The 27,501-nt window shown below is 42.5% G+C and overlaps 1 protein-coding gene across 1 annotated transcript; it reads left to right on the forward strand.

Annotated features, from left to right (window-relative positions):
• The first annotated feature begins 17,277 nt into the window (after positions 1 to 17,277).
• Positions 17,278 to 27,297, forward strand: Chct1 (CHD1 helical C-terminal domain containing 1). The gene is made up of 6 exons (XM_051176075.1): positions 17,278 to 17,393; positions 18,730 to 18,871; positions 19,122 to 19,297; positions 19,921 to 20,020; positions 23,837 to 24,035; positions 27,212 to 27,297. Exons 1-6 carry the CDS (start codon positions 17,278 to 17,280, stop codon positions 27,295 to 27,297), a joined length of 819 nt encoding a protein of 272 aa, XP_051032032.1.
• Positions 27,298 to 27,501: the final 204 nt, after the last annotated feature.

Below are 27,501 nucleotides of genomic sequence, written 5' to 3' on the forward strand. Positions count from 1 at the left end.
CTTTAACAAATGGCTCTGGAATAGCTGGATAGCCATATATATGTATATATGTTTATAAATGAAGCCAGACATTGTAACTCATACCAGCCCTTAGGAGAATGAACTCAGACTGAGTTGTGTAAAATAAGCTCCAGGCCAGTGTTGAACACAGATAAAGACTTGCTTCAAAGTAATGATGATGTTAATAATGAAAAAGAGGGTCTTGGGATGTAGCTCAGTTGGTAGCATGCTTGCCTAGTAGTATGCATGAGGCCTTGGGGATCTATCGCCAGCACTGTATAAAACTGGATATTGTGGTACATTCCTACAAGCACAGCACTGGGAAGGTGGAGACAGGAGAATCAGAAGTTTAAGGTCATCCTTGACTACAAAGTTAAAGGCCATCTTAGACTACCAGAGATGCTGGGTTAAAACAAAAGCAAGTACAGTTTAAGTGAACATGCGAAAACATGGATAAATTTCAAAACCATTATGCTTAAGCCAGGTTTAGTGGGTTTTGCTTGTAATCCCAACACTTAAGAAGTAGACATAAAAAGATTAGGAGTTTAAAGTCAGCCTCAGCTATATGGTGAGGTTGAGGCCTGTCTGGGCTATGTAAGACCCTGTCTCAAAAGAAAAAAACAAAACAAAAAACTAAAAAATGAATCAGATTGAGAAAAGTATATTGTGTATGGTTTATCCAGCTGGAATTTTACAAAAGATTAACCCAGCATAATGAAAAGCAAAATAAAGATAATTTGGGACTATGAGCAGAAATGCAGAAAGAGAAGACTAGGAAATGACAAAAAAGAAAACTTTTGGAAATGATGAAAATATTCTATACTTTGATTGTGACTGTTCAAGTTATAAATATGTATTTGTTGAGACTTACTAAGCTCTATACTTAGATTACTGAGCCAGGTGTGGCTGTGGGCATTAGTAGTCTCAGTTGCTCTAGAAACAACCTACACAACAAAAATATGAATAAATAGGATCTAGGGATGTAGTTCAATCAAAGAAATTCTCAGGGCTGGTGTGATGGCTCAGAGGTTAAGAACACTGGCTGCTCTTCCAGAGGACCTGAGTTTGGTTCCTCAGCACCCACATGGCAGCTGACAGCAGTCTGTAACTCCAGTTCAACAGGATCCATCACCCTTTGCCTTCCCAGGACTCTACACACATGTGGTACACAGAACATGCATGCAAAACATCCACACATGTAAAAAATAAATGAATCTTTAAAAAAAAAAAAAAGAAAAACAACACTCTGCATAGCATGCATGAAGCCCTGGGTTTCATCCACTGGACCTCAAAACTAGATATATCTGATGCTTTCCAGCACTGATAGAGGCAAGGAGGATCAGAATTTCAAGGACATCCTCACTTATATTGGATATATGAGTTCAAGATCAACCTGGAAAATATGAGATAGTGTCCAAAATGTGTGGTGTGTGTGTGTGTGTGTGTGTGTGTGTGTGTGTGTGTGTCCGTCCCACTGATTTCTACACTTAAAATGTTTTTAAAATTGTATTTATTCTGGACATAGGGACATAGGATCTTGCTATTGTTTGTTGACCAGCTCAGTCTTGAGCTCCTGAATGGACTTAAGTTATCAATCTGCTGAAAAGATTTTATAAAAACTGGAAATTAAAAAAAAAGCCAGCTAAGTTTAAGATTTATCTTAACAGACTGAGGCAGGAAGATTGTATATCTAAGGTTATTCCAGGCTACACAGTGAGAACCTGTTTCCAAAAAAACAAAATATTGAAAAATATCCTGTGAAATAAATGTATCTGTCTAGTAGTTGGCTTTTGTTTTATTTTTTTAGACATGACCTTGAACACTCTATGTAGTTAAGAATGACCAAGGATGTTCCTAAACCTCTGATACTCCTGCCAGTAACTCCTTTTTTTTTGATAATTTTTAAAAATCTAAATATGAAACAAGCTTGTTTTACATGTCAGTCCAAGTTCCTGCACCCTTCTGTTCTTCCCTGTCTCCCCCAACACACACACACACACACACACACACACCAATTCCCTGCCTGTAACTCTTGAGTCTTTTTGTTACGTAGTTGGGAATCACAGGAGTACCTATATCACCTAGTGTAGGTGGTACTGGGGAGCAATCCCAGAGCTTGGTGCTTGCTAGGCAAGCACTCTACCAGTTGAGCTTCATCCCTTCTCATAATCTTGAATTTCAGAGCTACTTAGCCATGTCTCTGTCCCCTAGTTTGACAGACAGCTCCCTAAGCACCAAGACTGGGCTTGTGTGACCTACTGAGATGTGGACAAATGATTCTGCCCAAGCCTAACTTGGTGAACCAATGAGTTTATTGGGGTTACTTACAGGAACATGGTCAACTCAGAGGTAGATCCATTACCAGAAAGCACCACCACATCTTGTGTAAATGATTCATGAAAACTTCAGGCCTGGTCCTCTCTGCTGGTCCTGAAGGCAATTTCTCCAGAGTTTCCTTTCCCACAACAATTGTTTAACTCTTATGTAACAGGCTTTCTCTGTATAGCCCTAGCTGTCCCTGGAACTCTCTCCATAGAACAGACTGGCCTTGAACTCAGAGATCAGCCTGCCTCTGCTTGCCAAGTGCTGGGATTAAAGGTGTGCATCACCATGTCTAGCCTGTTTGTAAGTCTTAAAAGTTTCTTGAGCCTGTTAAGTTTCTTTAGCTTCTTGAGTCTTGTGAGCATCCCTCCTTCCTACAGGAGGGAGGGTTTCTCTCTCATCATTTTTCTTTCTTCCCTTACCTCTCATATAGGTGCCCCCCCACCATGATCTCATATAACATAGATTGGTCTTAGACTCACTATGTAGGTGGGGATGACCTTGAATTCCTGACTATCTGCTAGGATTATAGAAATGTGCCCCATACCTGGTTTGGAAAAGAATGTTTCAATTTGTAGGAAATAGCTCTCTAGCAATCTACCCCTTCCTCCAGTTCTTTCCTCCTTTCTACTACCTCTTCTATTATGCTCCCTGAGCCTGGAGGGGGTGATATAGCTGTCTGAGGATTTTCTTTTATTTATGGCTTTGCACTGGGCCTCTGTGTCATAGCAACAGTCACTTATTCACTTGCCTGGTTATAAGTCTCTGTAGTAACCATCAACAACTGTAAAAATGTTTTCCTCTATGAACAACCTGATGGCAGCAGAAATCTATGGGCATAAACATATTTAGGCATACCATATCTGTTTAACAAAACAACAGTAACTTCCCTACTAGAACCTATGACAAGTTTTTAATCCTGGCTAGTGATGGAAGATGTCATTCTGTAAATATGTTTCTCGTATTGATTAATGAATAAAGCACTGTTGGCCATTAGGGAAGCAAGATAGACAGGACAAGGAGGCAAGAGGGTTTGGGGGGAAAGGTAGGAGAATTCAACATGTAAGACTTGAAAGAACAGAGGTCCAGATCCTCTCTCCAGTAGGTAAGATAGACCAAGTGGAAATACTCAAATTAATAGAAATGGGTTAATATTTAAGACAGAGCTAGCCAATAAGAAATGCTAATAACAGGCCAACAGCATTATATCTAATAAAATGCCTCTTTGTGTTATTTTGGGCTGGCTGTGGGACCAGGCTGGTGGAAAACTGCTCATATCAGGCTAGTTTTATGTCAACTTGACACAAGCCAGAATCATTAGGGACAAGGGAACTTCAATTGAACTGTTGGACAAGCCTATAGTACATTTTCTTGACTGAAGATTTATGTAGAAGGGACCAGCTCACTGGGGACAGTGCCACTCCTGGGCTGGTGGGCCTGGGAGCTGTAAGAAAGCAGGTTGAGCCTATCAGTGATGGTGCACACCTTTAATCCCAGCATTCAGGAGGCAGAGACAAGTGCATCTCTGTGAGTTCCAGGCCAGCCTGTTTGGACAGGCTCCAAAGTTACAGAGAAACCCTGTCTTGAACCCCGCCAAAAAAAGGAAAAGGAAAAGGAATGAAGGAAGGAAAAGAGGGAGGGAAGGAAGGATGGAGGGAAGAAGGGAGGGAAAGAGGGAGGGAAGAAGGAAAGGAGGAAGGGAGGGAGGAAGGAAGGAAGGATGGAAGCAGGTTGAATAAACCATGGAGAACAAGACAGTAAATAAATAGCATTCCTCTATGACCTTTGTATCAGCTCCTGCCTTGAGTTCCTTCCCCCATTATGATGTTCAATGTTTGGGACCTAGAGGTTGAAATAACCTCTTTCTTCCCCAATTTGCTTTAGCCATTGTATTTTTATCACAGCAATAGAAACACCAAGACAGTACCAAAAACGATTTTCTTCCTGTGGGACGAATGAACCTTAGGTCCAGTTGGAAAAGTAGTTGGTTATACCCATAGTAGTTGTGCCAATATTTAGCCAGTAAGCACATCTTACCTAGAAGTTTGGGAGGTTAACATCTAGGATTTATAACTGAGGAGGTCTATAATTCCCCAGCAGCCTGCAGATCACCTCCATCCTATGAAAGCAGCCAACAAGGGAGAGAGCTTCCAGCTCACTCCCAGCTTCTTCTTTTTCTATAACCAAAGAGTATAAAGTGGTATCTTCAGCAAGTGAGTCTCACCATATAGGTCTGGTATGCAACAGCACTGGTGATAGGTTGTATTATTTTGGGGACCTTAGAAACCTCCTTGGCAAACAACTCACAGGAAGTTCCTTCCTTTTTGGATTTTACTCAGTAACCTATGGCTCCTGGGAGTCTTTTTCCACCCAAGTATGATATCTTCCTTAAAAATCTTTGATGTTTTCACAGTTCTTTTCAGATTTTTTCCCCCAAATCTGTAAGACTTTCAAGGATTAGCATTGAAACGTTTTTATAGAGAGTGTGGCCTCCCTTCAAGCTCCAGTTAAAGGGCTTGTAAGATGACTCAGCAGGTAAAAGTCTTGCCTCCCAGCCCCAAGCCTGATGACCTGAATTCAATTCCCAGAATTTACATGGTGGAGGGAAAGAACTGACTACCACAAATTGTTCTCTGGTCACAGGTGGGCTCTATGACACCTGGATGCCCATAATGCACACACAATTTATAAATAAGATTTTTTTTAAGGCTCCAAGTGACTGTCAGTTGATACTGGAATTCATCAGCTGGGGAAATTTGTTTTTAAGTTCACAGGGTCCTCCACATGTCACAGTCACTTTACATTAGTCATGCAGCTTCCTCACCCTGGAGCACTGCTGTGCAGCTGCTACACATTCCCCCGGGCCTAATGATGTCACTGCTTGGCCTGGCCCAGGGCCAAAAGGGAGCAGGACTCTACTTGTGACTACTGTGCTTGCTGCTAGAGCCTGGTCCTGGGGTCTAGAAGACTGTCTCCTGTGCCAGGGTTGCCATCTATCAACCACACCTGGCTGCTAAAGGGCACTCAGCTGGGTGAACAGTATCTAGCCCTAGTATACTGTCATACAGAAGAGAAATATACACAGCATACACTGAATGGATAACTGTAAGACATAATTAAAATTTTTTTTTGTACACCTCGATCATTTACTCCTTTCAGTCCTTGGGTGAACTGTTGTTCAGAGTTTAAAGCTTTCCAAAAACCCGTAAGCACAACATTTGGCTCTATGTCAGTTTTTTCTCTTGAAACTCCAGCTCAACAGAAATCTTACCACATCTGCCTTTGAATGGCCCAGACATCTCTGTCTGTTCAGTCTAATCCACCACTCCCTATATCCTCTTGAATGCTTTAGCACCTTATGAATATTTACGATTTGCCCAACAAAATCACTGAGATCCACTAGAGCCTCTTATACCTCATAAATGTCAGTCCCACCATGGCACTCAGCAAAGTCACTGAGGCCCTACGCCAGTCCCAGGATTTGCACTGAATTAAGCCTTCTTAATTATCCTGTGAACACAGTCCTATCAAGTCTGGTGAAGTAGGCATCAAACATCTCCACTCATATGTTCAGTTCTCTCATTACTGCCTGACTTTTATTGTCTTCCAGTCACACTTACATCCACAAAGATGTCAAGTGTCCCTAATGACACACCTGATTATCCTCATCCTACCTCAGATTATGTAACCTTTGTCTCAAAGAGACACTCTCTGTCCTGTGTCCTACAACCTCACAAATCAGGCAGCGATGGCCCTTTGATCTCTCGTTCCCCAGTTTCTCAGACGTAGAGCATTCCATGATTACCATGGTTTCCTGCACTGGGTCATTATCCTCCATCTGTAAGCTGAGTCATGTTTTTCCCTTCCTCTGTTCTACCTTGATCTCTACCTCCTTGCTGTCTGGTTCTTCCCATGAGTTCTAAGTCTTGGATCTCAGGAAGGACTTTGTAGCAAAGATCTAATTTGTATCTTTCTCTTATTTCTGCCAGCTATGAGAATGTCAAGCCAACACTTCTCTTCCACCCTCCCCTTTTCCCACTTTTCCTGCCAAATCAAAGGGTAATGCAGATATTAGCATCTGTCCTTTTACTTTTTTTTTTCCTTGCAATTCCTAGTGCCTCTCAATCCTTGTGCTGTGTTTCTCCCAGACCTTTGTATCCATCCAACCCAAGGCACAAGGACTTCATATTTCTGGCTATGCTACTCACTTGTATCTTAACAGATGTATATTTATTATGGTACTTTCTGCTAACTCTAAACTCTCCCAAATGGAGCCTGTTTGCCCCTGTCTGTTGAATGCATTAATTACTTCCTGTACAACTACTCTGGACAGAGTTATATTCAGACTTGTAAGATATCACAATATGTGATTGATACACAAATAAAATATCTGTAAGTAATTCCTCCCAGAATGCAGCAAGAAAACTAGGTTTAATTCCTTAAAAAAAAAAAAAACAACTCCTTACTTGACACAGGGACCAGACACCTTCCCTCTGTCTCCTCTGTCTTTCACTCTGACTCTCACTCTCTCCCATCAGTTGTCTCTTCCACTCAAGATCAAGCCTAGGACCCTTAGAAGGGTGGGCAAGAACTCTACCATTAGAGTTACCCCAAGTCCCATTATCTTTTCTAGTCTGGGAATCTAGGAGGAAAGGGTATGGTTTCTTTGCCAATTAAAATTCCTTCAACCCCATGGCATTGGTGGGGCACACCTTTAGTCCCAGCACTGCAGAGGCAGGTGGATCTCTGTCAATTCCAGGCCAGCCTGGTCTACAGAGACTTCCAGGACAGCCAGTGCTACACAGAGAAATGCTGTTTCAAACAAAAAAGATTTCTTCAAACCTATTCTGCCACATAGCACAAACAAACAAAAGTGATTACTATCCCTTAAGCAAAAAAAAAAAAAAAGAAAGAAAGAGGACATATGGTGTATATCCTCTCTGGGTCTGTCCAAGGATACACAACTCAAGTTTTATTTTGTGTATCTGTGGTTCTGAAGATAAAATCTAGGATCTTGAGCATATTTTTCAATCAGCTCTATCACTGAGCTGAACCCCAATCCCAATTTTGTAAAAATGTTTAATTGCACATATTAATTATAAATTATTGATTTCATTGGGAAATCCTTCATTGTGAAATTTCCTTCATGTATGTAACATGTTTTTACCACATTCAGCTCCTACTGTACTTAGTGTCCCTCTTCCTTTCCTAGGCCCCCTTCTATTTATGCATACACAGGTGTGTGTGTATATATGTGTGTCCCTGTTTTGTTTTGTTTTTTTAAATGGAGATTCCACATGAGGGGCCAGAGAAATGACTCAGTGGTTAAGAGCACTGAATGTTTTCCCAGCATCCTCATAGCAAATCATTGCCTGTAACTCCAAGATCTGACAGTTTCATACAGACATATATGCAGGCAAAACACCAATGCACATAAAATAAAAATAAATTGAAAGAAAGGATTCTACATGAGAGAAACTTGATAGCTGTCTTTCTGAGTCTGACTTATTTTGTCCACATAATGATCTCCAGTTCCATCCATTTCTCTGTATATGATTTTGGCTGAGAAATACTCCATTGTATATATATATATTTTTTCATTATCAATTCGTTTGTTGATAGGTATCTAGGCTGATTGTAGCACTCAGCCATTGTGAATAGTGCTGCCATTCACAGGAGTATATAGGCATCTCTATAACAAGCTGATTTTGATTCCTTTACATGAATTATATGGCATAGCTAGTTTTCTGTGAGAGGTTGTTGTTTTGGTTTTTTGTTTGTTTGTTTGTTTGTTTTGATTCGTTTTTTGAGACAGGATTTCTCTGTATTGTTTTGGAGCCTGTCCTGGAACTCACTCTGTAGACCAGTCTGGCCTTGAACTAATAGAGATCTACCTGCCTCTGGGATTAAAGGCATGTGCCACCACCGCCTAGCTCATTTTCAATTTCTTAAATTTTGAAATAATTCTTGAGTTACAAAAAGGTGTAAAGATTGTATAGAGAGTTCCTATAATATACCTTAGTTATTTAGTCCATTGTTGGCATATTGTTGGGATAAACTGTAAAGTTAGAACTCCATACTGTCATATTATTAAGTAACACGGGACCTTTTCAGGATTTCACATTTTCTACTGATGCTCATGTTCTGTTCCACTTGAGAGTGCTGCCTTGCAGTAGCAGTTTCTGCTCTTTTCTTATTTTTACTGCCCATATTATTTCAGTAGTGCTGGCAGACTGTCTCCTAATCTGGGTTTATCTGCTGTTTCTCTCATAATTAGAATGGGACAGTGCTTTTTGTTTCCAATTAGATTTTAGTTTGTGTGTGTGTGTGGGGGGTCTTTTAGACATTTAGGACAGAAGTGCTCTCATCTCTTTTCGAATGATATGTGAGTACCGAGTGTCCAAAAGATAGGGTTGGTAATGTCATCCTCCATCACTGATTAATGTATTTTCTATTCCTCCATTGAAATTTCCCTTTTTCTACTCTCTTCTTTGGATAATTTGTTGTTGTTGTTGTCATCTGCTGTTTCTTTTCTTTGGTGCTGGGAACCACATCAGGTCTTAAGTGTGCTGGACAAGTGCTCTACCACTGAGCTCTACCTACAGGTTCTATAGCTCATACTTTGGTTGTTATTTGGATGTCTGTTTTTTGTTTGTTTTGTTTTGTTTTTTTAAGACAGGGTCTCACTATGTAGCTCTAGCTGTCCTGGAATTCAGTATGTAGTCCAACCTGGCCTTGAACTCACAACCACCTGCCTGCCTCTGCTTCTGAGTGCTGGAGTTAAATATATGTGCCACTCTACCCAGCCATAGCTCAGAGATTGGTAAGCATCAAAAACCATTTCGAAGGAGAGCATGGTGGTTTGAACCTATGACTGTAGACTCATGACACTACTTATTCATACCTGGAGTCCAGAAAGACAAAGAACCCTCCTCTCACTTAACAGAATTAGCCAGTGTATTAATTAACACACACTGATCAAACAATGGAACATTACATAGCTCTGAAAATTTCAAGATAATTTAATGTAACCTTTAATTGAATGAATCCTGGGATTCTGCCAACTTCTTGAATTCTAAAGAGGTGTGTTGTGTCTCCAATTCATAAACCATGGAAGTTTAAAGTGCTTCTCAAGGCTTCTTAGAAATTTATCTCATTATAGTTGCTTCTAATTACTTCTTGCCTCTCTCTGCCTTGGCTTTTTTTGTTGCTCTGTTTTACTTTGTAGCACCATTTTTTAGGGGGAGGGGAAGTTGGTGTTTTCCAGACAGAATATTTCTGTAACAGTCCTGGCTGTCCTGTAACTCATTTTATAGACCAGGCTGACCTTGAACTCATAAAGTCCTCCTACCTCTGCCTCCAAAGCACTGGGATTAAAGGTGTGTACCACCACTGCCTGCCCAGCTACAGGACTATTTTTTTTTATCATTGTCTTTTTATCACTTTTTAAATTTAAAATTTTATTTTTTAGTGTATCTTATATTAGTACTGTATTTATATCATTTGTATCCCCTCTCTCCCTTAACTTCTCTTGTGTCTACCCTTACTCCCTCTCAAATTCATAACCTCCTCTTTAGATAGATAGTAGATAGATATAGAGATATATAAAGATGTGGGCCTACTGAGTTCATTTAGTGTTGCTCATATAGACATGTTAGAGCTGACCACTTTGAATTCATCCCAAGACAAGACTGATTTTTCCTCTCAGCAGCCACTGATTTTTTATAGCTCTTTATGTAGGTATGGGACCATGAAATTTCTCCCATCAACATGGGCCTGCCATTGTGCAGATCTTTGTTTATTTCACTGTGCAAGTCTTGTTCAGACTACCATATTGCTGGGATTTCATGGGTGCAGCTTCCCTGTCATATATAGGAGACTGACTAGCTGCAGGAGTCCTGGTCCTCTGACTCCTACAATCTTATAATTTGGTCTTTTGGCTCTTACAACCTATATATGTATATCATGCACACACTCGTGTGTGTGTGTGTGTGTGTGTGTGTGTGTGTGTGTGCGCGTACGCACGCGCAGGTATATGAATATATGGCTTAGGAAAATGGCAGTAATATATTCTAATTTAGAGCCTGTGACCTCTCCAGTTATGAATACTTGCTTGGCCAGGCTAATGATATCAAACATGAACACCCTTCTATTGAGCAGGACTTAAGTCTAGGTAGATAGCTGTTGGTCCACAGCAAGATAAAAAAAGTTCCACTACTGCACATTGAGGGCATCTTTCTGGACTCTTCACTGTTACTGTTCATAGACTTTATGGTTGGGTCTGACTATTGATAGATTTTTTTCCCTTGGCAGCTTGCTATAATATATGTATATATATTATATTTTATACAGACACACACACACACATAACAATTATGTTCCTCTATTGCTACGTCCTCTCTCTTCCTCCTTATTCCCTAGTTAAAACCCCTTTTTAGCATTTGTCCCCTGCTGTCCCCCTTGATAGAGCCCCACCACCACCACCATTACCTTTTTTATCTCTTGTCTGAAAGTCAACTTGTGCATTGTGTTGAATGGTTGTATCTTGTACCACATAGCAAACACACACAATCCAGATTAATAATATGTTCAGCTACCCTGTCCCCAGGAATGTCTTATCCAAACTGTAGTCTCTGTTCGAGACTTGTTCCCAGAGTCCCCACAGTTTTTCATCCTGTCTGCTGTGGAAACTTCCCTCTACAGAGCCCATCTAGCTTCCTTTTCTTTTGACAGCTTTCCAGATCAGTTTCTCATTTTGCACTAGAGATTATCCCTGCCTCTAGTTGGCAATAAACTCGGATATCTTCTGCCTTAGCAGCTTTTGACACAGTATCCTTTCCTACAAGGAGTTCTGGTGCTGGTAGTAATGATGTTTTCTTCATTAGTACCAGGAACACCTATCCATCCATTCAATCATTTATTCAATTCAACAAATATTTGTCGAGCCCTGGGCTAGAAACTGGGATCATGAATTGCTGATTTCAACAGAACTCTACCCTCAGTGGTCTCTGGTGAAAGGGAACAAATACTATTCAAACACTGTGGCAAACACATTGATGGGCCCTTTAATCTGCCTGAGCTTTATTTAACCCTCAAAGAAAGTCTGTGAGACAAGTGTTATTATTTCATTTTTGCAATTGAAGAAACTGCAGTTCAGAGTCAGTGTTACCCTGGAAAATGCTTACATTTAATGGAGAGCAGAGGTCCCTGCTACAAAGCAGTGTTTGGGGATTCTGTTGTATAAATATTGTCACCACATCCAATATCCAGCTGGGGCGTAGCTTAATTGGTAGTCCTTGCCTAGCATGCACAGCCCTGGATTCAGTTCTCAGCACTGGATAAAGCAGAGTGTGGTCAGAGTTGCCTGTAATCCTTGCACTCAGAAGGTAGAGGCAGAAGAGGTTTGAGCTTAAGGACCAGCCTGGGACACCTGAGGCTTTTTGTTTGTTGAGACAGGGTCTCTCTAGGTTGCATTTGCTGGCCTGGAAACTTGCTAGGATGACTTTGAACCCAGAGAGATCCAAATGTCTAGACTCCCAGAGTGCTAGAATTAAAGGCAAGAACCACCACAATTGCTCCTCTTTTTTTTTTTTTTTTTTTTAAGGAGGCTGGCAAGATGACTCATTCAGTAAAGGTGTTTGCCACTAACTTATCTCACACACACACACATACACACACACACACTTAATACAAAAAAATGTTAAATTAATATCCAGCTATCAAAGGTGGCATGACTCAATGTAAACATTTCTACTATAGAGACAAAATAACAATCTGAAAAGTTACTAATCAGATCTAGTGATCCAAGTCTAGAAAAATAACTAATGTCGACAATTTGCTCAGTTGGATACATAAGAGGGTAACTAAAGACTTAAGCTCACCATACCTGTCTTTCACAAATGTGCCTGGTGATAAGTAGTGTTTGTTAAAATATCATGATATCTTGGGGATTCTGATTCTAAAGGTCTGAAGCCAGGTGTGTTTTTTTGTTTTGTTTTGTTGTGTGTGTGTGTGTGTGTGTGTGTGTGTGTGTGTGTCCCTCCACAGTCCAGAAGATTTGGTATTAGCACTGCTCCCAGAACCACCAATCTGGGCTTGATGGGAAGTACAAAATCCAGTACCCTGAAAGACAGGAGGTAAAAGTGAGTTCCTAGGAAAAATTGTTGCAAACTTGTAGGTGATTTTTTTTTTCTCTCAAACATTCTTCCCAGCTCAAATGTTTGTGCACTGCATTAATTCAGACTCATCTCTCTAAATCTCATCTCAAGAAAGAAAACCTTCCTGTAGAAATCCTTTGGCCCAGCAATTTGACAGCATCAGACACTTGCATATTATTAGACTGTTTAGAAATATGCTCTCAAGTTCTGAGGTTGTCATTCTGCAGTGTTATTTTGATACCCTGACAAGATATTTTTAGAGCAAGAAGCCCAAATTAAAACATTGTGACAAAAAAAGTAAGATTAAAAACTTGATTAAAGGAGAAATACAGCAAACATTTGGTTAAGAGCAGGGGAAATAACTACAAAATGTATTTTGAGAACTGTTTGGAGAGTAGCAGGAAATAAAGAGATATTTATGGGCCTCTATGCTTGGAGGAAATCTACATCTTGTCAGTCAGGGAGGTAAGTCCTTTGCCTTACAGCCTGTTTTGACAGGTCCAGATGCCTTGGTTTGGCCCAGGTAGAGCTAATCCCCTGTCCACACCTCAGGAGAAGCCTATTTAGCAGTTGAACTTCACTGTATGTGGTCATGAAAGCTCTGGACTTACTTTAATCCCCGGATGCTTGATTTGGGGCTGAAATAGGGTTAGCTAGGCTGCACCTGTCCACTCAAGACTGTGTGTGACCTTTCTCAGTGCCTCTATTTGAGGGCCTCCATGACTTAGATTTAAAGACCTATTTAACCCCCCAAACCACTGCTGGAAAGGCGCACACACCTCCATTATACCTGCTAGAGCCTGGCTCCCAAAGTCTGTAATGGGTTCTCAGGTAGTTTGCTGCACTTTCAGAGCTTTGTAGATTCCCTCAAGCTCTATCTTAATGATTCAGACCCGGATGACCTTGCAGTAGGGGTGCCTTGGCCTTTGTCTGAGAGCTGCAGGCACTGTTTGCTGATACAGTACTATAGCTGTGCTAAGAATTTGAATGCCCTTCCTTTTCTAGGGGTCTTGATAAAATTTTAGTTACATAACTGAATAATTTACCTTCAAATCAAAATTTTTTCTTTAGCAATTCTAAGGATGCCCTGAAGTTTCTCATCAAGGAACGGGATAGAGGAGAGTTCTTTGAGGGGATGGAAGTTTCTGTGCCACTCAGAGAGCAGGGGAGAGAAACAGATTTTCAGATCTGTAAGGTAAAGTTCGAGGAGATGCTAAGAACTGATTCCCATGCTCACTTAATTCAGGATACAAGAAACCTGGGAGCTATGTCTTGTAGACCTTGGTAGAGAGTGACACATGATCACTATGAAACCAGTCTGTGCAGTAAAGAAGAACGACAACTTGCATAGAATGGAGTGTGGGCAAACCAGCAGGCCTCACCTCCCACACCCCCTCAAAGATGTCTAATGAGCATGGTGGGTAGCTTTAAAAAAACAAAAACAAAAACAAAAAACATTTATTTATTCTTTTTATTTATTTTTTGGTTTTTTGAGACAGGGTCTCTCTGTGGTTTTGGAGGCTGTCCTGAAACTAGCTCTTGTAGACCAGGCTGGTCTCTAACTCATAGAGATCCATCCGCCTGCCTCTGCCACCCAAGTGCTGGGATTAATGGCATGTGCCACCAACACCCAGCTTTTAAAAAGATTTTCTTGCCAGGCATTGGTGGCACACATCTTTGATCCTTGAACTCAGGAGGCAGAGGCAGACAGATCTCTGTGAGTTCAAGGCCAGTCTGGTCTACAGAGAGAGTTCCAGGACAGGCTCCAAAGCAATACAGAGAAACCCTGGAAAAACTGAAAATAAAATTATTTATTTGGGGGGAGGGGTGTGTGTAGATCAGAGAACAGGTTTTTGTTGTTTGTTTGTTTTTTCAAGACAGGGTTTCTCTGTGTAGCCCTTGCTGTCTTGGTACTCACTCTGTAGACCAGAGTAGCCTCAAACTCTGCTTCTGCTTCTGGGATTAAAGGAATATGTCACCACCATCTGGCCAGAAGACAATTTTGGGAGTTGATTCCTTGCACTTGTGGATCCTAGTAATTAAACTCAAGTTATCACACTTGGAGGAAAAGCCCTTATCCACTGAGCCATCTCATTATCCCACTGTGTACAGCTTTTAAAAAAAATGCTGCAAGGATTAACATTGTTAAACGAGTTGATTTACCCTACGGAGCAATTTTATGCTGACCAATTAAATGTTGATGTGTGTTTCCCAAAAGCAGTGGATTTGTGTTTGGTTTTAGTTAATGTTGTATATGAGCCATTTCCCGGGCTGTTATCAGTTGTCTGTTCAGGCTACATTCCATGTTTGATAATAAAGCCATTGTGTAAGCAGTGTAGCTCTCCACAGCTTAGGACTTGCTGGAGGCTTTTGGAGTGAAAGGGAAGCATTGAAGAGAACAGAATGGATGAGCCTTTTGTTTCTAAAACTTGTGTTTCTTTCTTTGAAATGTACCTGTGCTCGAGTGTGTGTGTGTGTGTGTGTGTGTGTGTGTGTGTGTGTGTGTGTATACATGTATATGTTTACTCAAATCTTTGCTTTTACTGTTTTTTCAGTGTTGGTCATATCCATGTCACTTTTGAATTGTAATATACATGCCCATTTATGTTTTTTGTTTTTTTAGACAGAATGTCCGTATGTAGCTGAGTGATTAGCACTCAGTCAGGACTTGAACTTGTAACAGTCCTCCTTCTCCCTCCTCCTGGTGCTGTGTTTGGTTTCTGTGGTGCTAGGCATGACATGAAGGACGTCTGCATAAGCAAGCACTTTACCAACTGAGATACTCCCTGAGTCGTCTGTTAAGCTTTTAATTTTTAATAATTCTATTTAGGTTTTTTTTTTTTTTGCCAAGACAGGATTTCTCTGTGTAACAGCCCTGGCTATCCTGAAACTTGCTCTGTAGACCAGGCTGGCCTCTTCCTCCCAAGTTCTGGGATTAAAGGTGTGTGCCACCACTACCTGACTAGCTATTTGGTTCTTCTTATGGATAGATTCCTTTCATACATGTATACTGCTTTTACAGTGGCAGGTTTTCCATATGGCCCTTCAAATGATACTTAGTGTTAATTTTCCCTCTCCATATTCCCTCCTTTACCCCTTCATCCACCCCCTTCCCATTTTAATTTTGGTTTTTGAGATAGATTCTGCTGTGTGTCCCAGAACTGCCTTAAACTTACAACAGTACTATTGCTTCAGCCTTCCTGGACACTAGTATTTCAAGATCCCTGCCCTGCCCAGCTTGCAAGTACAAAAACTAAGCAAGGTGGGGGGGGGGGGAATTCCCTTTGACATTTTGGAGTGTACACACCAATACCCTTTTCAGTGTATATTAAAAAATGGGATTGTGCCACATGGGCTGACTCCATTCCCATCTCACTTCTCAGTAGGTATAGCTATAGAAAAACACTTGAACATTGTATGACAGATATGTGGCATAACATTTTAGTTATCCTATTGATGACATTTCCAGAATGGTCTCCAGAATGGCACTGTTGTCAAATATTTTTCTCCTTAAGACTATCTATCCCTAGAAAATGCATGTTTTACATCTTCAAACTCATTGTTTGACAATTCCTACTCCCCATAGAGTGTGTAGGAGACATTCTTTTGCCTTCTTTTGACCAACATAAATGTCCTTAGCTGCAAAATAATCCTCAGGGAACAGATCTCCCAAAGTGAATGTAATTTCCTAAATATAATGGTTCAGGACATAGGAATATAGAATAGTTAAGAGTTTCTGGACAGAAAAGGAACTCACCATAATCCCAGGACCTCTCCTCAAAGCTGTTAAGGGCCATAATGTCCTGTCCTGTGGGGGCTAGATGGCAGAGGGAAGACTGTATTGGCCGGCAGTGGCCAGACCCAGTAGCTACCAACGAAGAGGGAGAACATGATCAAACCAGGTGGGGGAAAATTGCTCTCCAGCCCCTGAAGACATCCAAGAGGTCCTGGCGATAGAATGAACCCAGTATTCCAGGGAAGATAAGGCTTAATTAGTAAACTGCAGCAGCAACGGTCTTTGCACCAGTCAACTGGTGCCCTGGTAGGGACGAAGCAGTTCTGACTGAGCCTGGAGCATCTGAGCGCCTACCAGCCAGGCCCATCTTGTAGCTGCAGATGCTGCTGACTGTGTTTGCCCCAGCGCCCCGGAAGGCCGCGGGCATGTGGGAGGAAAAAGCCAAAGCTCTCGGAATCCGATCAAAAGCCTTGCACCTGTTTCAGCGACCACTGACTTAAGGCAAGTGATAGGACCTACCCGGGCTCATTATGAAACACCTACTTGTCACCCATCCCCCAGGAAGATTTTGGTGAGGATTAATGAAATACACATTGGCTGTACTTTTAAGGGTTGTAAATACCCTTAAAACAACCCAATCATCCCTCGGCACAACCAATTTATTAACTTGGTGGCTACAGGGGCTAGCAATGTATTTCAGTAGAGATTTATTATATTCCATTCTCTCTCAGCACACCCTTTACTCATTTGTTCAGGAAAGGACTGTTACAATTCCCACCCCACCTCAGCCAACACACGCTCTCTTAAGAAGCCCCTAGTGTAATTAATTACAGAGGCAGGAGTGGTATCCATCCAGGAAAATTACTTCAAAACCTTTACCAGGGTTTAAAATCAATAGCGTCTGGCCGGAAGTGTGCCATCAGGTCCTGGTCCGCCATGAGCACAAACAAAAAGAAAAAAAAAAATGGTGTGGGACTGGGTACCCAGCACGCCCAGCTAACTTAACTCACTTACCGAGTTGAGTTCCCAGTTGGAGGAGATGGTTGGTGGTAAACCTGAGGCATGAGTGGACAGGACAGAGAAAGAGGCCTGAGCTCTGTGTTGGCAGTTGCCATGGTTTTGCTCCGAGTTCTGGAGCCGACCTGCCCACTACCTGGGGCACTCAGGTTACAGAAGCAGTAAGTTAGAAGCCTGCGGGGGACCTAAGGAGTGCTATCCTGGAGCCTGGCAGCCCAGCTGTTGAGATGGAAGCCTCAGGGAGTGAAACAGACAAGCCATTAGAGAAGGTGAAGTGAGGCTCGATGGGAGGGAGCCAGGGAAGGGACTGGTTTTGGAAAGCCATGAACATAAAATTCAAGGAAGAAGACAAGAAGAAAAAAAAAAAAAATGGTGCTGTATGTGAGTTGGCGAGAGCCCCAAAGAATAACAGAATGTAACTCCTTTAAACAGTTGGGCTATGGTGTAGCTTAGTAGTAGAGAGCTTGCCCTAGTCCTGGGTTTCATTCCCCAGAACCACAAAGTGAAGGATAAGTGGTAAACACATTTATCAAATATGTAGTTCTGGCAAGATGATGGGAAGTGCCATTTTACTGTTAGGTAGAAAGGCTCACCCATGCCTGTGAGAGCATATATATGTATTAGGGTCTGTGTACAGTTATGTGGCTGTGTTTATGGAGTTAGCTAGAGTTCCCACTCTCTTCAGTTGCGAAGGAACCTTCCCTGTCCTTTCTTTATCTTTCCCATAGCTTCCCTTCAAAGTGATCTGAGTGTGGCTCTTCCTCTCAGAACACAGACAGCAGGTAATCTAATTGTTCTGAGAGGCTGTGAAAATGGGAGGCACAAGCTAACAGTGGTAACCTGCACCTTTAATCCCAGCATTCAGAAGGCAGAGACAGGCAGATCTCTAAGGCCATCCTGGTTTGCAGAGTGAGTTCCAGGACAGTCAGATCTACAAAGAACCAAGAAGAAAATCCTGTGCAACATTTTAGTAATTTTTTACAGCCACTTCATCACCACTAATCTTCTTTTCAGTTCCCTTTGCTCCACTTTTGTGTCACAAGTCCCCTGTTAATCACCACCTTATTTTCTGAGTGCCCTCCAGATGCATGCCATCATGATAAAATTCAGAGATGAATAGATATGGGCCTGGAACCACAGTTACAAGGAAAAGCAATTGCTGCCCACCCCTTAAGGAGTCACAGAATTCTTTCAATGCCATACTATTCTCAATTTTAAACAGAGTTAATGATAGCTAACCTCAAAGAACTTGTGGGAAAAGAAAGTGAGCTAATGTTTATCAGGAGCTTTGTAAAGTTTTCTAGTATAGCCAAGAATTATTGGGGAAAGAAATAGGTGAAATATTCTAGGTTTTCTAAGCAGAGGTTTTTCAGAATGGGTTGTTTTTGCCCAGGCTTACTATCCTAATGATGCTTTCAGAAAGAGATCATAGGGGGAATAGAGAAGGGTTTGGCTGTCAAACATATTTGCCAAAATCTGCCTGACACTGGTCCTCAGGCCCAAGCCCCTCACTGACTGTGCCACCTCCTTCCAGGTGGGGAGTGTTCCCTGCTTAGAGAGGAGCTCCAGAACCATCCCTGCCGCCGGAGATGCTCTGGTCCGTCATGCCAAGGGCCTGAGCCAGGATACCTTCAAAATTGTAAGGGGCTCTCCTGGAACCCTGTTCCTACTAGCCTGGGAGGACTCAGGAGGCTTCAGATCCAAGTCCACCACCTGATCTGTCACTCTCAGGATGGAAGTGGGTGGGAAGTTCACTGGAGCCTTGTCACTACACAGCCCTTTGTGAGCCACGAAGGACCGCAATGGGGCCAATTTGCCAGACACTTGGGACTGTCCACCTGCCCTTCTCCCCACCTCTCAGTCCCTCACCTTACCTGTGACCTCCTCAGTGTAAAGAATACCTGAGGCCTCTGAAGAAGTTCCTGCGAAAGTTGAACCTGCCCAGGGACCTTTCCCAAAAGAAGCGGATAAAGTACACAAAGCAGAGCCTTGAGGCCCTCGGGGACCACATCAACACCTTCCTGCAGCATTACTGCCGAGCCTGGGAGATCAAGCACTGGAAAAAGTAGGCAGCCTCTTTGTGTTATCCCACCTCCAGTCAAGATTATGCTATTGTCCAGACCCTCTAGTCATGGAGAGGGCTAGGGTCCTGGGAGACAGCAGATGTTAAAAGAACAGGTCCCTCTAGCTTCCAGGACAGCCCTGACTGTTCCTTAGCTGTACTCACAGTAGACACGAGTCTTTCCCAAGAGCCTCCAGATGCCTCAGTAGGTAAGACATTTGTTATTAAGTCTGATAACCTGAGTTCTATGAGGTACAAGGAGAGATCCACTCCTATTGGTTGTCCCCAGAACTCACACATGCACTGTGGGACACAGACACAGACACACACACAACACACACACACACACACACACACACACACACACACACACACACACACACACACATTTTTAAGCCTCTTCTGAGAAGAGCCTTCTAGCCTGGAGGTGAAAAGCTGCTATGTACAGGTGCTTGTTACCATCATATGGCATTTCTCTCCTGGCCTCCACCTCCATCTTCTCAACCTGAAACTGAGGAAGCAACTTGCAGCCCATTTCCACTGGGTAGATCCTGGTCATGAGGCAGTGCAGAGGGAGAAAGTGTTCTGTGCAACCTCTCAGTCTGGTCTCGGGTTTCTCTCTGCAGGATGCTCTGGCGGTTTGTCTCCCTCTTCTCAGACCTGGAGTCAAAGCAGCTTCGGCGTCTCTATAAGTACACCAAAACCAACCAGACAGCCAAGTTCCTGGTGAGGCTTTCCAGAAAGCTCCTCTGAGGTCCAGCAGGAGTTTGGTCGATGTACTCTGAGATCCTGAGGGAAGGACTCAGACTGAGAGGCCCTCTGATACCTGTCCCCTCTTGTCCCTTCCAGAGCTCACTGCTGAAGAAGCACCGCCACTCATACCTTCCCCTACACTGCACCCTGAGGGAACTGGCTAGGACATTTATTCCTCTTCCATACTCACACCATGGTTTTAGCAGGGACAGGAACATCCTGAGTCATGGGTGAGGACAGTTGAGGCCAGCCTGGGGACATCTCCAGGACCTGAACACAGGTCATCTTCCCTGATCTCAGGACATGTTTACTTCTTGAGATCAGTGAGAACTCCAAAAGACATGCTTGTGTGGTTATAGCTATTCACACTTAACCTATTAGAGATTAGAGGCAAGAAAATTTTAATGTGTATTTACTAAATGTTTTGAATATTAAAATAGGAGGTATTCACAAATAGTCTATGGAAGAGTAACTTTGCTTTCCAAAAATTTCAGAAGCTCTCTTTAGTGTCTGGCTCAAGGGAAGCAGCTGCAATTTCAAGTCTGATTCAGAAGTTAGTCTCTTATGATATATTGTCTTGGTTGAAACACAGAAGTGTGGGCTCATACAAATATGTTTAGAAAAGAACAGATATTTTTATTTTTATTTGCGTCATACCAAATATGAAACAAATAGTAGTTTCTTAATTGTAGTATGGCGGTAAACTTTTAAAAGATTAATAGGGGGCTGAGAGATGGCTCAGAGGTTAAGAGCCCTGGCAACCACATGGTGGCTCACAGGCATCTGTAATGAGATCTGGTGCCCTCTTCTGGTGTGCAGGCAGACATGCAGACAGAACATTGTATAATAAATAAATAAATAAATCTTTTTAAAAAATGAATAAGCAGCCAGGTGGTGATGGAGGCAGTGGCAGTGGCACACCTCTTTAGTCCCAGCACTCAGGAGGTGGAGGCAGGTGGATCTCTGTGAGTTGGAGGCCAGCCTGGTCTTCAAAGCAAGTTCCAGGACAGCCAGGGTCACACAAAGAAACCCAGTTTCAAACAAACAAACAAACAAACAAACAGAAAGAGCCCATTTTTGAAACAAGCTCTCACTTGAACTCACTCTGTAGCCTAGGCTAGTATCAGCTCTACAGTCTGTCTGCCTTAGCCTCCTGAGAGCTGGGATTCAGGCAGTGGGCCACCATAATCAGCTATAGTGGCCCATGCCTTTAATCCCAGTATTGGGAAGCAGAAGCCAGCAGATCTCTGTGATCTGTAAGTTCAAGGACACCCTGGTCTACATAGTGAGGTACAGGCTAGCCAAGACTACATAGACCTTGTCTCAAAAAGTGATAATAATAGTAATAGACTTAAAACCACTTTAAAAGGCAATCAGTGGAAAATTTGTGTGCAGTTCCATTGCCTCCCCAGCCATAGAAACTGTCTTTAGGTACATTTGTCAAGACTAATAAGACAACCCTGATAGACCCTTTCTAGAGAAGACCTGTAGCTTACATCAGGGTTTGGGTTTTGTGTTGTACATATTTTATAGTTTCTATTTAATTTCTAAAAATTTTAAAATTAATGTTAATTATACAAATGAGTTTTTAAATTTTCATACATGTATAAAATATGTTTTGATCATATTCATCTCTCCACACCATTCTCTTACCCTACCTCACACACATACACACTTACCAATCTTTTCCCAACTAACTTTTTCCTACTTTTATCTTTTTTTTTGGTGTGTGACCCAATAAATTTAGAGTTGATTATACCAACATGGGTATTTGCAGAACATTGGCAACTTAACAGTGACACACCGATGGAAAAAAAAAAGTGTCCCTCTCTGGTCATCCATTAGCAGTCTATAGATTCTCAGGGTGGGTGGGGCCCTTGAACTCCTCCCCCTGATTTTTTTTTTTTAATGGGGTCTTGCTTTTGAGTCCTTGTTGGCCTCAAATTTACAATTCCCTTGCCTCAACCTCCCAAATGGTGGGATTATAGGCATGTACCACCACATCTCATTCATGTTACAGGTTTTGGTAAATGTATGGTAAATGTCCCTATCCTTACAGTGTCTTTCAGAATAGGTACACTACCCCTTCTGTGATCTATTTACTCACCCTCTCCTTCCTTCCTGAGAGCTCTTGAACTGCTCTTTTCTCACAAAGTTTTCTTTTCTTGTAAAGTTTTGTTTTGTTTTTGTTTTTTTCCAAGACCCGGTTTTTCTGTGTATCCCTGGCTGTCCTAGAAACTCAATCTGTAGATCAGGCTGGCCTTGAACTCACTGAGATCTGCCTGCTTCTGCCTCCCCAGTGCTGGGACTAAAGGCATGCACCACCACTGCTGGCTGCACTCAGTTTCACCTTCTCTTGGCTGGGATTATATAGTACATACCTTTTCAGAGATGGATCAGCAAACTGTCCATACTGTTTCATTAGAATCCACTGGTCTATCGTTTGCATGATGAACAGCTCTCACCTTCTGAGGAGTCTCTCAAGGCTTCAGAGCATGGACTAACCCTAAGTAGCAGCAGTGGAAATTGCCTTTGTGTCAAGCACTTTCTGTTCCTTCCTGTGACCTTCACAAGTCACTCTAAGTAGGAATTAGAACTATTACCCACCATTTATAAATGAAACCTCCAAGTGCAGGGAGGTGAGATAGCTGTGCCAGAACACACAGGGGAAGACAGTGAGAATGCAAGTTCTGTTTCCCTGTATGAAGCCAGCCTCGACCTTCTCCACCATCCCTTTCCCCTCTCTGTTTCTCTGCTGCTGTCCCAACATGAATGCTTGGATCATTTTGTTAATTCGTTTTCTTTTCCTTCTATTTATTTTTGTTTTGCAATGCTGTGGTTGAATTCAGGGCCTCACACAAGTAGGCAAGTGCTCTACTACAAATTTGTCAACATAGCCCCATCTTTTCTTTAAGAGAAGGAGGTCAGGGGTCCTGCTGTGTTGCCCAGAACACTCTGACTCCTGGATTGGATGATCCTCCTTCCTTAGGATCTAGTTGGTTGTTGGCTGTACTATTTGTTTTTTGACTCAGTGTCTGACTCTAGTAGTTCCTCTTTTTGTTTGTTTGTTTGTGTTTCCAGACAAGGTCTCTCTGTGGCTTGGGAGCCTGTCCAGGAACTAGCTCTTGTAGACCAAGCTGGTCTCCAATGCACAGAGATCCACCATCAGGCCCTAGTAGTTACTTTCTAATTGTAAGATGTTGCTATTATAGTGACTCCTGGATTTCTGGGTTTCACTGGCCAGAATAACTTCAAAATATATCTTCAGGCAATTTAAATTTTTTAAAGTTAGGATTTAAAAAAGAAAACAAGCATCACTGTTTCATTACAAACAAGCAAACAAGACATCATTACTCTCAAAAAAAAAAAAAAAAAAAAAAAAAAAAAAAAGGAAGGTTTAACCTTATATAAAAGGTAACCTGGCTGTGGGGTGAGGGTAGCAGAACACTTGCTTGCCATGCATCAATTCCCTCAACCCTGCTATAAACCAATGACATGAAACACCTGGGTGCAATGGTCCACACATAATCATAGCCCTCTGTAGGCTGACTCAGCAGGGTTGTGCTTGGACTTATTAGCATGCATAAGCCTACCTAGAAGACACAATTGTCTGCCTAGCCCTCCCTATATCCCCAGTTTTTCTGTGACTCCATCCCCATCCTTTTGGCTAGGCAAATGTGAGATCCCACAGTTTCTCAGCAGCTGGGGCTGGAGTTAGGGAAGGCTGGTACTGTAGGATTTAGGCCCCTCTCTTCTCCAGCCTCTCCTCAACAATGGATCCAATTTCAGGTCACCTTCTGTCCCTTGGATGTACCAGAGAGATACTTGCTGGCCAACCAGGAGGATAGTCTTCCCAGACTCTGCAGCGCCTGGGGGTTGCATGGAAATATCAGCGGTATGAAGGAGAGGCTGTCCAAGATGCAGGCCCCTGGCCAACAGGTTGGCGTTCTGGAAAAGCCAAGGTCCTCAAACTGCTGCTTCAGAGGAGGTGATGCCCACTGGGTGTGAGGGGAGGTACCTGGGTGAGGGGCTGTGGAGAAGTTCAGGGGTTTCTCAGATACAGACTGGAACATCCTCTGAGACTGACAAGCCATCTTCCTTCCTCCTTTCTATGGTCTCTTCCCTCTGTGTTGTTCCTTCTGTCCTTTCCTTCCCCTTCTTCAGTTTCTTTACTATTTTTAGCTCCTCCCCAGATATACTCATTACAGAATCTTTAAAATATTAAGATAAATGTGTGTGGGGGAAACCAAAGAAAAATTATTCAATACCCAGAAGCCAGAACTGTTGGCATTTAATGTGGTTCCATCAGTGTTCTGTGTAAGCCCCGCCCCGCCCTGCAGAGGTCTCATATATTTTGAATCCTGTATTTTTAGGTAACTTTGTGTAAAGGCCCTTTCAAATATGATCAGAAGCAGGGTGGAAACAGTTTCTAAGTGCTGAGAGTATAGAACCTCATGGGGTATTGGGTAGCAGTGACAAGATGCCCACTCTGATGAAATGGAATAAAGGAAGGGACTCATCCTTACAGTGAGCTACATGGCAAGGGAATGGCCTTCCAAGCCACTTTAACCTTTGTGGTGACTAAAATGGTTGGTTCTCTGCATGGGACTGTGGGCTTAGGAGATGGCACCTTTTAAACAAAAAACGAGGCCAGGTAAAGGTCGGAACCTGTGAGGGCTCCTGCTGTACACTAAAGCACAGAGGGACTTGGCACACATCTACCTCTACACTTCTAGAACTGGCTTCTGTGCCACAGTTAGCTGTCCTTACTTGGCTATTGTTGAGGGAGGTAAAGGCAAGATTGGTAGTCTGGAGAACTCAGAGTGTAGCCCTAACATGGACTCTGTGGCTCTTCTGAGGGCATGGCTGGTTGGAACTCATGCAAGGTGGCCTTGGGCATCTCTTCATTGATCCCACTGGGCACAGGAACAGCTGTGAAAACATATCAGAGGCAGTAAGCCTGAGTCAAACACCTAGTGAGGCCCAGAACTGTGTGTAAGGGCCCATGTGTAGCCTTGGTGCCTAGAGTTTAAACTGAGGAAATAAAGCACACAATGGGACTTCAGAGAGTAAAGGCCAGGCCATAACTAAGGTGCTCTTAGGCAATCATTGGATGAGGAGAGTGAGTTCTGTGCTTTTGCCAGCCTGTATCTGGGCCATGTGCTTTGTGTTTTCCTGCTGCCCCTGCAGCATCCTGATGAGGTGGGTGGGAGATATTGTCTTTCTTTAGAGATGAGATCTTCATGGAGCTAATGGAATGATTGTCAGGAAACGCTGTGTGCAGGAGGTGGCTTTGGGACAAGCTTTAAAGAAGAAACATGGAGTCCAGTGAAAGAGGACAAAGGAGAGTGAGAAGTATATGGAGGAAGAGAGACAATTCAGGGCCAGCAGTGCATGAGGGAGATGGAGAGTGGAGTAGAGAGGTAAGGTAGGATATACTTGGGAGAAAGCCTTGGATAGTGGGCTGAGAGGTAAGAGATCAAACCAAGGGTGTCATGTGTGCTGGGTAAGTACTATATCCCTGAGCTACATCCCCAGCACCTCCAAGAAAGGATAAAAATAAGTATTGTTACACATAGTGGCTTGTGCCTGTAATCCCAGTACATGGGAGACTGAGTCAGGAGAATTGCCATGAGTTTGAGATCAGCCTGCACTACATAGTTTCCAGACCAGCCTGGGCTATAGTGTGTGAGACTTTGTTGGAAAACAAATATGGGCTGAAAAAATTGCTCAGTGGATAAAAATACTTGCCACTAAGCCTGATGATCTGAGTTTGATTTCTGTGATTCACAGTGTAGAAAGAGAGAACCAATTCATGGAAATTATCCTATGACCTCCACACACATGTACTTTGGGCCATGTGCCCTCCACATAAATAGTAATTTTAACAATTTAAAACAAACCCATTAAGTGGTGGCACAGGCCTTTAATCCCAGCACTCAGGAGGCAGAGGCAGATGGATCTCTGTAAGTTTGAGGCCAGCCAGGTCAGCCAGGACTACACAGAGAAACTGCCTCAAAACACCAAAACCAAACAAACAAACAAGACCTTTTAAAACTCTTTCTTTCTTTCTTTCTTTCTTTCTTCCTTCCTTCCTTCCTTCCTTCCTTCCTTCCTTTCTTTCTTTCTTTCTTTTTTTTTTTAGACAGGGTCTCAAACTCACTATGTAATTAGGATGACCCTGAACTCTGAATCCATACCTCCACTGGGCAAGTGTTAGGATTATAGGCCACCTGATTTATGTGGTGCTGGGGATCAAAACCATGGCTTCATGCAAGCCTGGCAAGGATTCTACCAACTGAGCTATCTCCAACCTATTTTCTTTTTATTATTATAAAAATTAAAATTGTTATAGACAATTAAAAGCAGATAAGTAAAAATAGGTAGATACAGACATCACATTGTCATTATCCACACAAATGAGACTATGCTGTATATATGATTTGGGGTGGTCTTGAGACAGAATTTCTCTGTGTAGCCTTGGCTGTTCTGGAACTCACTCTGTAGACCAGGCTGCAAGTTCACAGAGATCCTCCTGCCTCTGCCTCCCGAGTGCTAGGGTTAAAGGCATGTGCCACCACCACCTGACTGTCTATGAGATTTTGATCTTAACTTGTTTCATGTTTGGGAGGGAGAGCCTGTGTCACATATGTGGGGAATAGATGAAGTTCCTCAGTCACTTCTCTAACCTTATTTTTTGAGGTAAGAGTCTCTCATTGAATCTGGAGCTCACTGATTGGCTAGACTAGCTAAGATGCAAGGATCTTCCAGTTTCTACCTCCCCATGGTGGAATCACAGCTGTGTCCCATAATCAATATCAGTGTTTCATATGGCTTGTTATTAGTGGTAAAAAGTGAGAGGGTAGCAGGAGGAAGTCAAGCAGACTTGGGTTTGGTCCTGACTGTGCTTCTGGCTTGCAATAAAGCTTTTGACGCAACCACATCCTTGCTCTATGCTTGGACAAGCATCCTCACCTGTAAACGGGGGTGATGTCATCTCTCTACCCCACAGGTTTCAGTGAAAAGCAAAAGAAAGGGACACAGCTGACAAGGAGACAAAATTTTCTTATTCCTCTATTCTTTACACCCCTGCATCTATCTGTTCCTGAGGTTTCTTGCTGGTTGTTGAATCATTGGAACCCTCTCTGACTTCTGTTCTTTCAGATTCTTTAAGGAAATTTCCTCAAAAACCAAAACTGAAGAAAAAGCAGATTAAAGAAAGCCCAGAAACTCCCAAGAGATACCTATGAGAAGACCCACAGGGATGGAGGCCAACTCTCCCTGGCTCTCTGAGCACTTACACGTACCCTCGGGTGGGGGGTGGGAGGGGGTTAAGTAGCAAAAAGAAATTTTATTTTATCAAAGGGATGTTCAATTTTTAATTATAAATAAATGGGTCGGGGAATAATAATCCTTAAGACAATTATACTTTACTTGGTGGACTTCATTCATCT

This window comes from Phodopus roborovskii, unplaced genomic scaffold (genome assembly GCF_943737965.1).
Source record: "Phodopus roborovskii unplaced genomic scaffold, PHOROB, whole genome shotgun sequence".
NCBI lineage: Eukaryota > Metazoa > Chordata > Mammalia > Rodentia > Cricetidae > Phodopus > Phodopus roborovskii.